Source organism: Rhinolophus sinicus, chromosome 8, assembly GCF_057876585.1.
Source record: "Rhinolophus sinicus isolate RSI-liver-muscle chromosome 8, RSI-T2T, whole genome shotgun sequence".
In the NCBI taxonomy this organism is placed as follows: Eukaryota; Metazoa; Chordata; class Mammalia; order Chiroptera; family Rhinolophidae; genus Rhinolophus; species Rhinolophus sinicus.
Genome location: NC_142508.1, coordinates 5,578,978 through 5,595,756, shown reverse-complemented (window position 1 = coordinate 5,595,756; position 16,779 = coordinate 5,578,978). Strand labels below are relative to the sequence as shown.

The following is a 16,779-nucleotide window of genomic DNA, read 5'->3' as shown; positions in this document are numbered from 1 at the left end:
GCTTTGAAAATGCCATGACACTAAATAATAAAACATGATTTTCTAATGGCCTCCTGGAACACAAAGATCTCTAACTTATGTATCAAATATAAAATCTTGACATTTCAAACTTTCTTTTTTTTTTAATTAAAGTTTATTGGGGTGACAATTGTTAGTAAAATTACACAGATTTCAGGTGTACAATTCTGTGTTACATCATCTATAAATCCCATTGTGTGTTCACCACCCAGAGTCAGTTCTCCTTCCATCACCATATATTTGATCCCCTTTACCCTCATCTACCACCTCCCACCCCCCTTACCTTCTGGTAACCACTGAACAGTTGTCTGTGTCTATGAGTTTTTGTTTCTCATTTGTTTGTCTTGTTCTTTTGTTGTTTTTGGTTTATATACCACATATCAGTGAAATCATATGGTTCTCTGCTTTTTCTGTCTGACTTATTTCGCTTAGCATTATATTCTCAAGATCCATCCATGTTGTCACAAATGGTCCTATTTCATCTTTTATTACCACCAAATAGCATTCCATTGTGTATATATATACCACAACTTCTTTATCCATTCATCTGCCAAAGGACATTTTGGTTGTTTCCATATTTTTGCCACGGTAAATAAAGCTGCAATGAACATTGGAGCACACGTGTCTTTATGGACAAATGCTTTCAGATTTTTGGGGCAGATACCTAGGAGTGGGGTTGCTGGGTCATACGGTAATTCTCTTTGTAATTTTTTGAGGAACCTCCACACTGCCTTCCATAGCGGCTGTACCAGTCTGCATTCCCACCAACAGTGTATGAGGGTTCCTTTTTCTCCACAGCCTCTCCAACACTTGTTACTATTTGTCTTGTTGATGGTAGCCATTCTAACTGGGGTGAGGTGATATCTCATTGGGGTTTTTATTTGCATTTCTGTGATGATTAGGAATGTTGAGCATTTTTTCATATGTCTATTTGCCATTTGTATGTCCCCTTTGGAAAAATGTCTCTTCAGGTCCTCTGCCCATTTTTCAATTGGGTTGTTTGTTTTTTTGTTGTTGAGTTGCATGAGTTCCTTGTATATTTTGGATATTAGCCCCTTATTGGAGGCACTGTTTGCAAAAATCTTCTCCCATTCACTTGGTTGCCTCTTTATTTTGTCGACGGTTTCTTTTGCTGTGCAGAAGCTTTTAAGTTTCATATAGTCCCATTCATTTATTTTAGCTTTTACTTCCATTGCCTTTGGAGTCAAATTCATAAAATTTTCTTTGAACCCACGGTCCATAAGTTTAGTACCTATGTTTTCTCCTATGCAGTTTATTATTTCAGGTATTATGCTTAAGTCTTTGATCCATTTTGAATTAATTTTGGTACATGGTGACAGATAGCAGTCCAGTTTCATTCTTTTGCACATGGCTTTCCAATTCTCCCAGCACCATTTATTGAAGAGGCTGTCTTTCCTCCATTGTATGTTTTTAGCTTCTTTGTCAAAAATTATCTGTCTATATTTATGTGGTTTTATTTCTGGGTTCTCAATTCTATTCCATTGGTCTATGTGTCTGTTTTTCTGCCAATACCATGCTGTTTTGATTATTGTAGCCCTGTCATACAAGCTAAAGTCAGGGGGTGTGATACCTCCAGTATTGTTCTTTTTTCTTAGGATTGCTTTGGCTATTTGGGGTCTTTTGTGGTTCCAAACAAATCTGATGATTTTTTTGTTCTATTTCTTTAAAAAATGCCATTAGGATTTTGATGGGGATTGCATTAAATCTGTATATTGTTTTGGGTAATATGGCCATTTTAACTATGTTGATTCTTCCAATTGTTGCTTCATTTTCAAAACTTTGTAAGAAAAATCAATCATGATAACACTGAATGATAATTAAGATGCATATAACATCTAGATTATATACCTTGGTATTACAACTATGATTGGTAGATTCATTTACTACTAATTAATGATTAGCAACAGATGTCATTATTGGCAATACATAAATAAGTATAATTTTGTATTAGATAGAAATGATATTATAGTACTGTCATTTGACTAAAGATATATGGGAAAATATGTACTCTCTAGAGAAGCACAGGAAGGGGCATTCACCTTATTCCTTAGGATTTCAATGACCTATAATATCTGTAAGCTTGTACTTCTCAAATTATAGACTCCAAGTTCTAAGATGTCCCTAATCGATACAGTGAGACTTTTTGAATGATTTTCTATATTCACCGTAAGTCTAACGAATGATTTACTTTAATGGTCATTAGACAACACTAAGTCTATGTGGAGTAAACACAACATTCTTTGCCTTTGGCTGCAGTTTTATCCACTTATATATGAGAGCTCATTATCTCCTGAGGACTGGAAGCATCTATTGATAGTATGTCTTTGAATGATCAATGTAAAAATGTATTTTTAATATTACTTAATAAACTGTGTTTGCTGTATAAAATCTTTTAAAACATCCTCAGGAAAATATACGAAATGCCTTTTGGGTAGCAAAAATACAAGGGAGTGTTGCTGTTTTCTTGTCGAAGTTATAATCTAATTGTCATAATTAATGATACTATTATGCCCTTCAAATAACAATGTAATTTAATATACAACAGATTTTGGAGACAGAAAAATGTGTTTATGTATTGATTGAAATGAAGCCAATTGACCTTGGCTATATTGATGGTCTTGTGTAAGGTATTGTGAATGTTGTTTTTCTGTTTTGTTTTTTTTTTTAAGTCGAATACAGTGTGAATGTTTATATTTAATCTTTTTCCTCAAAGATAACCTTTGGAGGCATACCTTTCTCGGGTAAGCCGAGTTCCAGCAGTCGGAAAAACTTCAAGGGCTGTATGGAAAGCATTAACTACAATGGTATCAACATAACAGATCTCGCGAGAAGGAAGAAGCTGGAGCCCTCAAATGTGGTACGTATTGGTTCATAGACAGATCAGAGAACTTTGGTTTTTCTGTACTGTTGAATGACAACACCATTACAGCCTTTTTCATCATGCCTCTGCTGGGCTTAACAGTGTAAGCCTGACTTGACAATTACTACCTGTGTAGATCCTGGATACACTGATTTTTCAGTTCAATTAGCCTGAAATAGGCAGTGCATTCTCTTCCGATGGGGCACAGAATTTTAGCCCCCGTGTTTCTGAGTTCCTGATACCAGAGGAACAGGCATATGCCATGATGGACTGTATCCCCGCAGTTCTATAGCCCTTAGATTGCCAGTATCGTGTTTCCAAATGTCTCATCATATATGGCTCTCCACCTCTTGTCTGTGATTTAATTCAGGATTTTTATGGTGTTAAAACCAGGAACGTTATTATATCCGCTCCCATGTTTCCGAACCTAATTCATCCAGATATATAAATAAAGGCACTTTTTTTTTGTCAAGGCTCTCAACGTACTAAATAGTATGCAATTAAATAATGATGGATTACGGTGGGATAGTGAAAGCTGCGACGAGGAAGCGCACGGTCGTCTTCTGACACGGGGATGAGCAGTTTCCAGCTTAAACTCTTTCAAGGACAGCCAAAGTCAGGGAACGCTGTAGCACACCTGCCTCCCCATGACACTGTTTAGTATCACTAAAGGACATGAACTGGACAATCTAGCGTGCATGTTCCCTGTGGGTCTGCAAGAACAGGGTCTCCTGTAGCCCCGGCTTGTTGTGTGGGACAGTCTGGGGTTGCAGAGACCCATATATTTGAGAGCCCCGGGAAGTAGGTTATACCACGAAGGAAGGCGCTGTGCTCCCAATGAGCTCCGAGGACCTCCTTGCCCCCATGTGACCCTAGGGTTTTCATACAATGATTGGAGAAATGGAAATCCCCTCATGAGGAAACAGAGTTCAGAGTTGGGTATGAGATGATAAAACAATTGAATGTAAATTTTTTCTTTAATCATTATTTTTCGTAAAAGTTATAATGCATGTATACTAAGTTTGATAAAGCTATCTCACCAAGCATATTGACTGTAGAGAAAACTAGGAATAGGTCCATTTATAGGCAACAGGCACTCGGCGAGGCTTATTACATTAATGACAACCTGAGAACAATACTACGAGAGAGATATTATCATAAACATTTTATAGATGAGAAAACAGATATCATCTGGAAGAATTATGTTCCAAGGTAACTGAATATGAGTGGCAGACAGGTTATGCATTCATAATATGTGACTCCCAGAGTCACAGCCCCCTTCCATGCTGGGTTACTTCTTATCTAGAACAGTGTTAATATATATGCTCTTTTAAGGTTTGTATAAAAAGGCACCAGGCTCCTTTTGTTTTCTCAGACATTGTTGCTTAAGAGAGAAAGGTACAGCATCCAAATCATCACCATACTCTTTCCATGATTTGCACCTTTCAGAAGAGATAAAGTGCTGTTTCTGCCCGAACCTCTCAGTTGGTCCTTACATGTGTCCATTAGGTACCCAAAACTAAGAAGAATTTCACTGTTGAGACTCATTCCCAAATCAACTGTAACTGTGAAATGTATTGTAGTTAGAAATATTATTTTAACTTGAATAGCAAGGAGACTGAGTAAAGCGTAAATCACTTATATTGGTGAAAACGGAATGAGCAGATGTAGAATAAACTTTTAAGTAAACACATACACATATTAAAATGTTAGGCAGCACAGAAACAAACAGGATATTTATCAAATAGCTCTACAAAGGCAAATATTTACGTAGGAAATTCGCTTTCAAAGATGTCAGGTCTTGATATTTCAGTGAAACTGACTCAGCTGTCATGCTGTACCCTCTCCATGCACACACCCATCCCCTCATCGTGCAGTGACTCCAGAGTCAGCTCCGTGACTCAGAAAAGACCTTTAATTTTGCCAGGAGACAATCCCCACAACACAAGTATGTGGTCAGTTAGAACATCTCAATTATTATGGATAGACAGTTCTTTTCATCGGTAAAAGTATGCATTTAAAAATAATCATCTGTGAAGGTGCAGTGAAAATTTAATTTGAATATTAATTCAGAGAGAGCCTGCCTTAAATTTAATGGTTAATATGCTGAAATGGAAGAACTGTGCATCTAGGGAGATATAGCTATGGGGTGATATGTAAAAAATAATAATAATAATTGAAAGACCAGATGACAATATCATGAAATTATACTCCTCAAAATATTATATTATGGTGGGATAAAAGAAGTTGGAAGCAAATGTGAATTTTCAGATCTTTAAAAGGAATGATAAAATTTTACATATCCTGAAATATAAAATTCAGTGTATCTGAATGGTAAATCAGATTTCTTAGTATCAAATAGACGGACTATAAAAGAGAAGCAGTAATTTTGCAAATTTTGTTTTCCTTTTGTACATTCATGTCACTGCTTCCATAATCATTAATGCATTACGGTTTAAGCATCGTTCTTGAGAATTTAAATGGGATTTTTGAGTTGAATAACAAAATAATCTGAAATAATCACAATTATGCTGATGCTAAATAGTTTATATATGCACATATATGTACATGTGAGTAGATCTGGTGGTAAAACCCCAGATTATTTGCCCATAATACCAGTTTAATAAATAGCAACCAAATGGCCACGGTTCCCACCAAGACCAGAGCAGCATGTTGACAGGTGTTTGAATAGGCCCCCAAGAAGGAGTCAGGGGCTCGTGCCCCCCGGCTGACACGTCCTCCCTGGGGAGCAGCAGCTGTTCACTGTCTTCAGAAAGTCCCGTGGTCCACACTCAGACTCACAGAGATGCACAGCCCATCTTCGGCTCAGCCCATCACATTGGCTGTCAGTCTGTCCGCTGGATGGATGGAGCTTGTTACATCCCTTGACTCAGTGGCCGACGTCTGCACCTTAATAAGTACACACTCCAGGTAGATCCATGCCAAGGTATCGAGCCGCTGCATCCACGCCACACTGCACGTGAGGGTTTGGTATAGGTTAACGCTCCATTTGGAACACGTGTTTGGAACTGGAGCTCTTTCGGCTGACTTACACGGATGCTGACTGTATTCCGCACTGTCCTCAAAGAACGCCCTTCTGTTTTCCAGGGAAACTTGAGTTTCTCGTGCGTGGAGCCCTACACGGTGCCAGTGTTTTTCAACGCTACCAGTTACCTGGAGGTGCCGGGGCGGCTCAACCAAGACCTGTTTGCGGTCAGTTTCCAGTTCAGGACTTGGAACCCCAACGGCCTCCTGCTTTTCAGTCACTTTGCAGATAATCTGGGCAACGTGGAGATTGACCTCAGCGAAAGCAAAGTCAGCGTCCACATCAACGTCACGCAGACCAAGATGAGCCAAATAGACATTTCCTCAGGTCAGTGGACTCTGTTTGATGTTTGCTCCTGACCCTGCTAGTGTGGTTTTCACAGAGAGTTGTGTTTGCTTTGTTTTGCTCTGTTTGCGTGACATGCTGGTGGTTATGTTTGGATGTAGACTTTGGAGATTCTTTCTTGGTTGCTCTGAGTGCTGACAGATAATGGAAACCTGGGACCTTTCTGCAAAGATGAGGGCTGGACAAGCAGGAAATTCGGTAGAGGCTGATCTTCTGTTTCTTATCAATGCGTGTTCTTGTCTGATAGAGACACAGATATTCCTCTAGGTGAATATTTTATGTTTAAAAACAAAGAATGTTTATTTTACTAACATAGGAGCATCTGGTATCTTTTGACTTCATAGACATTCAAATATCTTTTCCTGTTAGTAATAGGGTAATATTAATTTAATTACAACTTTAAAGGTATATTCAGACCGCCTGAATAAAAATTTTTAAAGTGATCTTACTAAATATATGCAAATTGTCAGGGGAAAAAAGGTGAAAAACAAGGGTGAGCACAAAACGTAAATATCAACTAGGGAAGACTGACCTGGCTAAGTCGGGTCCTTTTTAAACTTGACATCAGAGCAGTATGATAAACTGAGCCTTAGGTGACATTGTTGTTATCTGAACGAACTGAGCAATCTTGTGATATTCCTTGAGTAATAGGGTACAAAGAAGGCTGAAATTGCAAAGAGGGGTGTTCTAAACAAAAATTTGGCATGGTATGGGACTGATAGTAAAATTTTCACCAAAATTCTCTAGGTGGTCCTTGCAATGGTGGTTTTTATTTTGTAAGGGATAACTTAGAAGACAGAGAGGAAACTAATATTTGAGGAGTACCTTGTCTAGACGAACAGAATACTGAGAGAGGAAGTCCATGAAAGAGTGCTCAATGGCAGACGGCGGGCTCTGATTTCTAAACATCCCCGGTGCACTCGTGACACCGTGTGCGGACCCGGGCACCGTTTCTAACACGTGTTATCTGTGTCCATCTCATGTGCCCTCTATGCTGTCAGCTCTCTGAGGGCAGAGGTCAGGCCTATTCTATCTCTAGCACTTAGAACAGCGCCTGTAACAGGAAGTGCTCGAGGAATGCTTGTCACCTTCAATACGGTGGCCTTTGCACTGGTGCTCACTAACAGACCACCTCTTGCTGAAGGAAGTCGCAATACCAACTTTTATAAAACATTTCACTATATTTATTTCTATATTGGATAATCGTTACTGACTGGTGAATACATATTTATGCATTGCCTTTAATGTGGAATAGTGGTAAAGGGGAAAAAAAAGCAGGTACAAAAAGGATTAAATGGATAACATTGTTCACTGTGATGATAATTTTTATTTTAACTTTTATATTCAGAACCCTAGAGAAGGTAGACGTAGAACTCTGCTTTTAAAATGATTTGGGGTTTTTAAAATTGTTTTCCAGCTTTTTTTGAGGCATGATTAACAAATTAAAATTACATATATTTAGGTTGTACAATGTGATTTTTTTAACTATATCGTTTAATATACGTGTACATTGAAACAATGACCACAATCAAGTTAATTAACCCATGTATCATCTTATCTAGTTACTTTTATATGTGTGTGTAATGAGGACCGTTAAGATCTTCTCTTTCAGCAAATTTCACGTATACAATCACAGTATTATTAACTGTGATCATCATATTATACATTAGATTCCCCAGAACTTTTTCCGGTCATAACTGAAAGTTTGTACCCTTTGATCAGCACCTTCCTATTTCCCCTACCCCCAGCCCTGACAACCCCCCCGCCTCTGCTCTCAGATTCTGTGAATTTGACTTATTCGGATTCTGCATGTGAGATCATAAGAGTTCTTAGCTTTCTATAGGTGGCTTATTTCATCTAGCATAATGTCACCCAGGTTCAAAATGATTTTCATCAAAACACAGTATGAAAACAGTTTCTATCCCACCCAATACCTACTGAAACAAAGTTTCATGAAATAAAACTTACCTTGCTACTTTAGATGCTCTCTGATTATTTTGATATTTTCTTTTATTTTCCTTTTCCACTAAACAAATTGCCATGGCCCATTAAATGATTGTGTGACCTAAAACCAAGTCAGGACGCACAAGTTTGGAAAACACTGACCTACAATTTTATCTTCTCAATTGAAGACTTGGAATTTTTTAAAGTTCTAGTGGCCTGGAGTCATTTACTCCAATACTCCATATTATAAAACTGAAAGTATCTTTCATGAACAGATTTATAATATTATATTAGCAGTAAGAAAATATTTCATGTGAATTATTGTTTGATGTATAGTCAGAAAAAACAAAAACCTACCCATCATTTGAAATGAGGTTTTTATTGCCAAATACCTCAATTTTATGCCACTAAATCACAAATAGATGTTTAGAATAATACTCTAAAGTTGTGATCTGCCCACAATAAGGTCAGAAAATGTGATTCCGCATTTATACAGTGGAAGGAAAGTTAATTCTATTAATAACTTTTCTTACCTATTGAAAAAAAATCAATTTGTATCCATATAAACAAAGCCTTTTAGAAAAATCATTCAGAGTCTGCCCTGCTCCTAAATCAACTGTTTGCTAAGCTGAGGTATTCAGACCTCCTTGTTTTGTTTATGGAGACACTGCTTCAATTTTAGAATGACTTTTCAGCACCCACAGTATGTCAGAAAACTGCACTCAGCAAACATAGCAAACAGTATCTGTGTATTTCTATCTCCAAAGAAAATCTTTCCGCGGCCTTATTTTTGGTTTTCTAGTACAATTTTCTTGGTAAACCTTCAATTCCACTTGGGTGTGTTACGGGAAGTGGCTTATTCCTCTCAGGGGACTAATTGGTGGGTTATCAATATATGACTAACTTCTTAACACATTTTCCCTAATTTCCAAATTTACTCCAATAAGCCATTTATTACTGTTAGACAACAACAAAAAAGGTATATGTACAATAATTAAGGGTAAGATATTCTGTAAAAGTGTAATGCTTAACAATATCATGAGTGGACATTGCAAGAGTAAACTATATCAATTTAAAAATTCTAGTTTTCCTACTTAGATAGAAGCATATACAATATATAATCGATTTTTTTAAAGTTTATTCTTAAAACATCAGCTCCAGCGTAATTTCCTTAATGACATTTATATAACAAATGGAGCATTTTATATTCAGATGCAGAAATTTGGGGGTTGAGTCTATGAGCTTTTATTTGAGAGTATACGTAACTAATTTTGAACAAATGATATGTCTTCCGCGTAATTTGAAACACATTTTTTTTTCAGGATTGATAGATAGAGGCGTTTTCCCTTAAAAGTGTAGCTAGTGATCAAAAAACAGATTTTATTTTTCTCTCTTAATGATGCATCAATGGTTACAAATCTTTTTATTCCCAAATAATGTACATCTATTTCTACTGAAACAGTAGCTAAAAATTAATTTGTAGATTGCCTTAGTTTTTGAGGGACTTCTAGATATCGAATGTGTTCAGGGAAAACTCAGAAACCCATCATTTTAAGATGCTGAAGACAAAACGTGGCTCTGGATTCCTAGGGGAAGCGGAGCCTAAGGAAGGTCCATTTTTAGAGCACTGTTCTCATTTTAATTAGGAGTCTACATTTGTGCTTGGGCTGCATATCTCCTCTTGTTTAGTAACAGCCAAAAGTGAGATGGATGTAGACATATAGGTACAAATGTAGATAACGTCGGACATTTCTACAACGCAGTTCACTTATTTTACTCTCCCGAATTCACAAATAGATTTGCTGTGAGAGCCACATGGTGCCAACTGAAAGCCTTTGAGTGAACAGTATATCACTTCTGGGTAGCTTCACCTAACTGACTTTTTATTATATTTCAATCCCTAATGTGGATATACTGTCATCATGCAAGCTGAGTGGAAATCTACCTTTAATTATACTTCTGAGCATGCCGGTGCATTTTCACATCAAGAGAAGCATTATATTTCAACATGAAAGAAAAAAGAGGCTGGGGAAAAGTTTTGTGATATTAGATATTGACTTATTCTTTTGGAAGAAAAGGGGACATTTTAATTTATAATCACACTCCAGGATAGTATCCTCACTCTAGTTTCTACAAGGTTTCTGGGCCTTTTAAAATATCTTACACCTTTTTCGGGCAAGATGAATAAAACATGATTGTGTATATATGTGTATAATAATTTTTAAGAATTGCAAGGAGAAGATAAAATTTAGTAAACTTAGGTGGATAAAATGGAGGCACAGACTCCCAGTAGAGACCAAATCATGTATCAAAAACTTCAATTTACTATACAGACAAACTAGCCAAAGAGGAAAAAAAAAAAAATCAGACATCACTACTGCAAACTAACTATGAAAATAAAAATGAATTATGCCAGCCTGGCAAAGAACACAGCTCAGGAACCCCAAACTTATATTGATGTAGTTGAAGATGCGGCCAAAACAAAATAAAAGGGAGGGCACAGGAGCACATTAGATTTACGGAGAGACCTGTCGTCTGCATCTCTCATATAGTTTAAGGGCTGCAACTTCTCTAACTGATAGATGAGTAAGTGGTACATTGAAGCAATGTAGGTCTATATAGCAGAGAGATAATAAGTCAACTGTATTACGGGGTCTCCAGAGAAACAGAATGATAGAATGTGTATCGAGAGAGAAAGAGATTTGTTGCAAGGATTGGACTCACGCAATTATGATGGAGACGAAATCTGCATTTGGCAGGTGGAGATCCAGGAGAGTCGATGGTGTGAGATCTGGTCTGAAAGCCGGTAGGTTGGAGAACGAAGAAGAACTGGTGTGTTAGGTGGAGTCTAAAGGCAGGAGAAGATTGGTCGGAGCTCCAAGGACAGGCAGAGAGAGGGACTCGTACCTTCCTCCCCTTTGTGTTCTGTTCTGGCCTTCAAATAGGATGAGACCTCCCCCCCCCATACAGGGGAGACAAACGTGTTTTATTCAATTCACTGATTCAAACGTTCTTCTCATCCAGAAGCGCCCTCACACACATACCCAGGAGAACGTTGAACCAAACTTCTGGACCCCCTGTGGCTCAGTCGAGTTGACACAAAATTAACCATCACATCAACGTTAGCTACTTTGGCCATTGAGCATATAATATTGCTTTACATCCTTAACAACATGAGAAATAAGTGGTGTTGGCCTAGAGCAGTCAGAGGTTGGCTGCCTTCATAATCAGAAAAACATGAAGTCATGGGATCAGAAGCTTCCCCCGACCTCCATGCCCCCTGTGAATCTCATGATGAGAATTAACCCGGGGAATGACGTGGACCTGGGATTTCAGACAGTGACATAGCACAGTGCACTGTCACCACCGTTTCTTTTTTCTTTGATGGTGTTTCAGCAATGTGAGTTCTCCCATGTGTGAAGATAGGGCTACCTGTTGCTTCAGTGTAATTTGCTGTGGAGATGAACCTCCTCGGGCCTGGGGTCCTGCAGGTTCTAGAAAGCTACTTGGGAACCTCTGAAATTGCCTTGAGAGCGGCCTAAAGAATGACTCCCCCGATACCTGCTGAGATGTTTGCCACATATGAGTAGATGTCTTAGTGTCTTTCCTTTGCTCGTAAAAGCTCGTAAGAAAATTCTAGGGGAGCCAATACTGCTTAGAAAGTATTTACCTTTGGTAACATTGTGTCAGGAAATAACGATAGGCATGGCCCAATCTCTAATCATAACTCAATTTTATGATTTTTTTTTTTATCCTGACACATTACCCCAACCACAAACCCTACTTCTGATAACGGGATTCCTACAGTTATTTCTGAGCCCCACCACTTCCCCCTCTTATGCCCTAGAGTCTATTTTCCACAAGCCAAGTTCTGCCTGGATCTCTGCTGTAGCACTTCATAGGGTGTGATGCTTTCTAAAGGATGTCGCTAATCTGCCAGTGTTTCTTCCAGTACATCCAGTCTTTCCTCTACTGCTTCCAGCCTTTCTGGGACCTGTTCAGAGGTTGGAACCCTATTGCTGAGCTCTGTTCAGAGGCTGGGATCTTGCTGCCCCGGACGTATCCCTGTGTGGACAGTGCCTTGCTTACATACTGGAGAACTGCTCTCTCCGATTTCCCAGCTCTCTTCCTCCCCCCTCATTCCAGTTCTCTGCTTTTTTATGTTGAACCCTGAAGTTGCTGACTTGAGTCTCGGCTGCAGCCTCTTATCCCCTACAAATATCGCCTACCCATTGGGCTTGAGTTCCAACCATCTCCCAACCTGAAATCCTCTGTCAGGATGCCTTGTGCAGACCCACGCCAAGCCTCAACCTCAGGCTGCCTTCATTGTCATCCAATTCCCATTGCGTCTAGGTGTGCAGGTGGAACACACAGTTAATGGGGGCTGGGGGGAGGGGGCAGCTACAAGCAGAGAAATAGTGGCGCACACACAGTCCCCCAAGCCCTTCGCTTTGGCTGGGCGTAGATGGTCAGCTGACACCATGGCCAAGATGCCAGCAGAGAGGAGCCTGTACTTTTGATTCTCTACATCATTACAGGACATGAGTCAGAACAGCAGCCTTGTTACAAAAGGGAGGCCCCAGAGCCCAGTGGCTGATTGCAGGGAGCTCCTGCATTGTGCTGGCTCAGGTCCGCTCAGCCAGCTCTCCACCCACCCAGGAACTAAAAGTTTGGAAGGAATGAGCCCTCGGGGCCATCCTGGCGTTTCTCATCTAGCCCTGAGATAGTGATGGTGACGCTGATGACCCCTGATGGCCATTCAATGCTACACGGTGACTGTCGCTGTGCTAAATCCTTTACATAACTTACCTTGTGAGTTAGGTATCAAACCTTCTTCCTCACTCATGTATAGCAATCGTGAAGTCATTCTTCTAGTGACCCAAGTTCGAAGCCTTGAGAAAATCAAATTTTGTTCTCCTTTTTGCCTGTCACATGTGATGATTTAGCAGATACCATCCGCTCTTTTGAGGGGCCTTATCTATCCATCGTTTCCTTATCCTACTTCAAAAACTTCGAAAAGCTAATCAAGGCCATCTGAGTTGACCGAGAGAATGTTTCCTTCCAATCATTGTCCTATTTTTATGGTGTAGTAGATGCAAGCTCGGACTCTGGAGCCGGATTGCCCACTGGCTAACACTGATTGAGTTTCATTCTGTTCCAGTCACTGTGTAAACAAAGATATACTGTGCACACATGTATTAAGTCATTTAATTCAGTAATTCCTTGGGGTAAAGACCATTACCACCTCCATTGTATAGAGGAAGAAACAGAGGCATGGAGACAGAATAACTCATCCAGACTAGTTTGCAAAGGAGTCTAGAAAACTGGAGTGTAAAGTCAGTCCTCTCGCACGCTACTGGATCGCCTCTCACATGCATTCAACACACTGGCTTCCGTTCACGCAGGACTGGGTATTATTGAATACGATGTGTCTGAAGATTGGCTGACTTCAGCACCCAACACCAGCGGTGTCCTTATCATGTCTCCTTGGGATTCACCGAGGAGCCTTTTAGATAATCTCTTATTGCTTCTCATTTCTCTCTCCATTATCCAAGTTTTCATTTCTAAAAATGTAAGGAAAATACTTTGATTTTTCCCCCCATTACCTAAAAGATAAGTTCTGATTTCTAAGCACGGCATACAAGAGCCTGCACAAATCGAGTCCAACTGGAGCGTGTGGCCCTTGTTGTTCCTGCTTCACACCATGGACTCTGACTACTTCCCACCCTCCGCCAAGAATCTCTTCCTCTGGAGGCCACCCTGGTGAACTCCTGCTCATCCTTCAAGATCCAGTTTTCATATCATTTGGTATCAAGTTAGTATCATTTCCTTTTGAAAACCCCAGGGAACAATCTACCATCCCCTAGAATAGCATCTCATATCTTGAACAATAATTATTTTGCTTTATTTGACCTTAAATTGTAAATTCCTCCATTATCATGGCTCACGCATCTCTGTACTCCTAACACTCATCACAACACTTGGCAGAGAATAGATGATCGGTATTTTCATCTTCATTTGTTTGTTAATTTTTGGTGTTGCTGTTGTTGGTCTATGGTTGGACAATTGCAGAGTCCTTGCTCTTCTCTCTGCCTCCTGCCTCTCTAAACAAGTCCACGCCACAAGTTCCCTGATTGAAATTCCAAAATGACATTTCCATTGTATCATATGCTCATTGAAAATTTTTCCAGGAAGCCCCAGACTTTTAAGAGCACGTACCATGCGTCCTCCCCAAGAAGTCTGAACACTCATCCCATGGTGACCACGAGTCCTTCTAAAATTTTAAATCAGCATTTATTGTTGATACGTTTATTGTTGGATACTGTCTCTTACACTGTTCAGCCATTAGCCTACTCTGGTTGAAAATGCTTAGTCTCGTAAAGCTTTGTGAGGACAATTATCTAATTCTTATTTCTGCCTGTCTACCTCTGAGTCTAGTGCAGTGTGGCATCTTTCCAAATACTCAGTTGATTGATTTTTTTAATGAACTGATACCAAGATGTTATAAACCCTAACTTTGTAATTCTGTTGTCTTCATCAATTTATACGAACCAAATTCATTGTGAAATGAGAGAAGCAAGTATCTAGGAGGAAATAATTGCTAAAACTGTAGGAGGCTAATGTGTGTGAAATTGATCAGGACCTGCATTTTAATGTGATGCTTTTATAGTAAGAAGAGTTATTTTTTAAGATATTGAAGCCTAGAGCTGTACTGGGTAAACTATTACATGAATAAAATAAAAACATCTATACGTTTGCCAAAAAAAATGTATTCTCAGGAGCATGGAATGAAGGAAAACCTTGAAATCAGTCATATTCCCTTTCTATTCATTTTTCCACACAGAATAAAAAAAAAAAAAAAAAAAAGAAATGCGTATGATTCAAATTCATTTAGCTTTATTCTTTTCTTCAGGCTTGGGAAAACATTCAACATGATAACACCAGGGGACAATAAGGGAATCAAAGTTGTTTTATTGATTCGTTTGTTTGTTTGTTTGTTTGTTTGTTTGTTTGTTTGTTTGTTTTAAGGCCCCCGATCTCCTGTCAGTTCTACACTTGCTTCAAACAGAGACTCTCCATTAGTTGTAAGAGCCTAGTCTCACTTGCTTTGTCAAGGGAAATCGTGTGTTAGGTGATCACACGATCGTGTTGTCTCTGCCTCCTTCCATTTGGTAACTGCAGGCAGTAACACTTTCTCTGTTAGATAATTAAACAATAAAACATACACTTCAGAGTAGCTTCATGGGAGAAACTGTACAGTGGGACATGGAGGAAGAAATGGCGCCCCCATCATCCTCCCATCCCAGCCCCGCACAGGCACCTTTATCTGAGGTCCACGTGAGACAACATAGCACATAAGTGCTGTGCTTCCAGCACACATTATTCAGCTATGCTGGGAAGAGGAGAGCTAATACAGTCTCTCTCTTTTCCTATATTCTTTATCACGCAATGCTCTACAGGAAAGTGTGAAATCTGGATCATGCATGTGGATTCATTGGCCGGTAGGTTTCTACCCAAAGAGCTATTTCATGCAGCATAATCAGTGCCATAGGCACACATAGCAAATGGTTTGTTCATAAGAAGCTTGATGAGGGAACTAAAACCCTTGATAGTCTCTATAAGAAATGTTTCCTTTAGGAAGCTGCAAGAAAAAGAGGGTGCTCTATATCTTTACGTAGTATTTGACTGCCTGGAGCAGTTCAGTAATACACAGTGCGATTTACTACGTAGAACATCCCATGGGCATCACTATGGGGGAAAAATAACTAAAGAACATGAGGTCTGTTGCTGTAAATGAGTCCATCTCCAGCTGCTATCGTCTGAACGTGTGGAAATGTGTAGGTGTGTATGCATACTTAAAAAAACACACACGTTAATATTTAATGAAGTAAGAACCTGAGTTCAATAATTCTATTTCTAATTGAGTACTATAATGTCTCCATTTGTCGTATCTGAATGATTTACAATAAAAAGGTTTAATCAGTAAGATGATGTGGAATTAAGCAATGAAGAATTATAGCTCATCCTGAACTTTTATAAAGTGCGTGGCTTCTTCCATCCCCTTCTCTCAGACATTTCAATATTTACTATTAAGCAACAAAATATATGAAGTGGATTAACTCTGTAAAAGGAGCCGTGGGCAGGAGTTTACAGGAGCTGAGTGGAGCTGTTGAAGAAAGGGCACTGTGGTCATTCCACATTCACAGGGTCCCCAGGAGTGGGAGCTGACTCAATGGTGCATAAAATAACGGTGCCTCGCTTTTCTGATCTCCTTTTTACCGTCTTAATAAAACCATGGGTATTAATACAGGGAAGTGGGGAGACGAAATCTCGAGACATTGATTCTTTAAAGCACTCATTCTTAACTGGGGGTGATTTTGACCCCTAGACGATATTTGGTAATATCTGGATATTTGTGGTTGTCACACCTTAGGGTTTGTGTGTATGTGTGTGCTACTGGTAAACAGAGGATGGATGATAGATAAACACCCTCTCGGTATCCCACAAGGACCGGACAACCCCCACCCCTGCCCAACAAGGATGT

At 39.3% G+C, this 16,779-nt stretch overlaps 1 protein-coding gene across 1 annotated transcript in view; it reads left to right on the top strand.

Moving 5' to 3' along the window:
* CNTNAP2 (contactin associated protein 2) overlaps window positions 1-16,779 on the top strand; it is a 1,494,727-nt gene that overhangs the window by 716,974 nt on the left and 760,974 nt on the right. Inside the window, exons 7-8 of the mRNA XM_088799852.1 lie at window positions 2,753-2,896; window positions 6,008-6,272. Coding sequence (XP_088655978.1) covers window positions 2,753-2,896; window positions 6,008-6,272 — 409 coding nt within the window. The remainder of the gene's footprint in view (window positions 1-2,752; window positions 2,897-6,007; window positions 6,273-16,779) is intronic.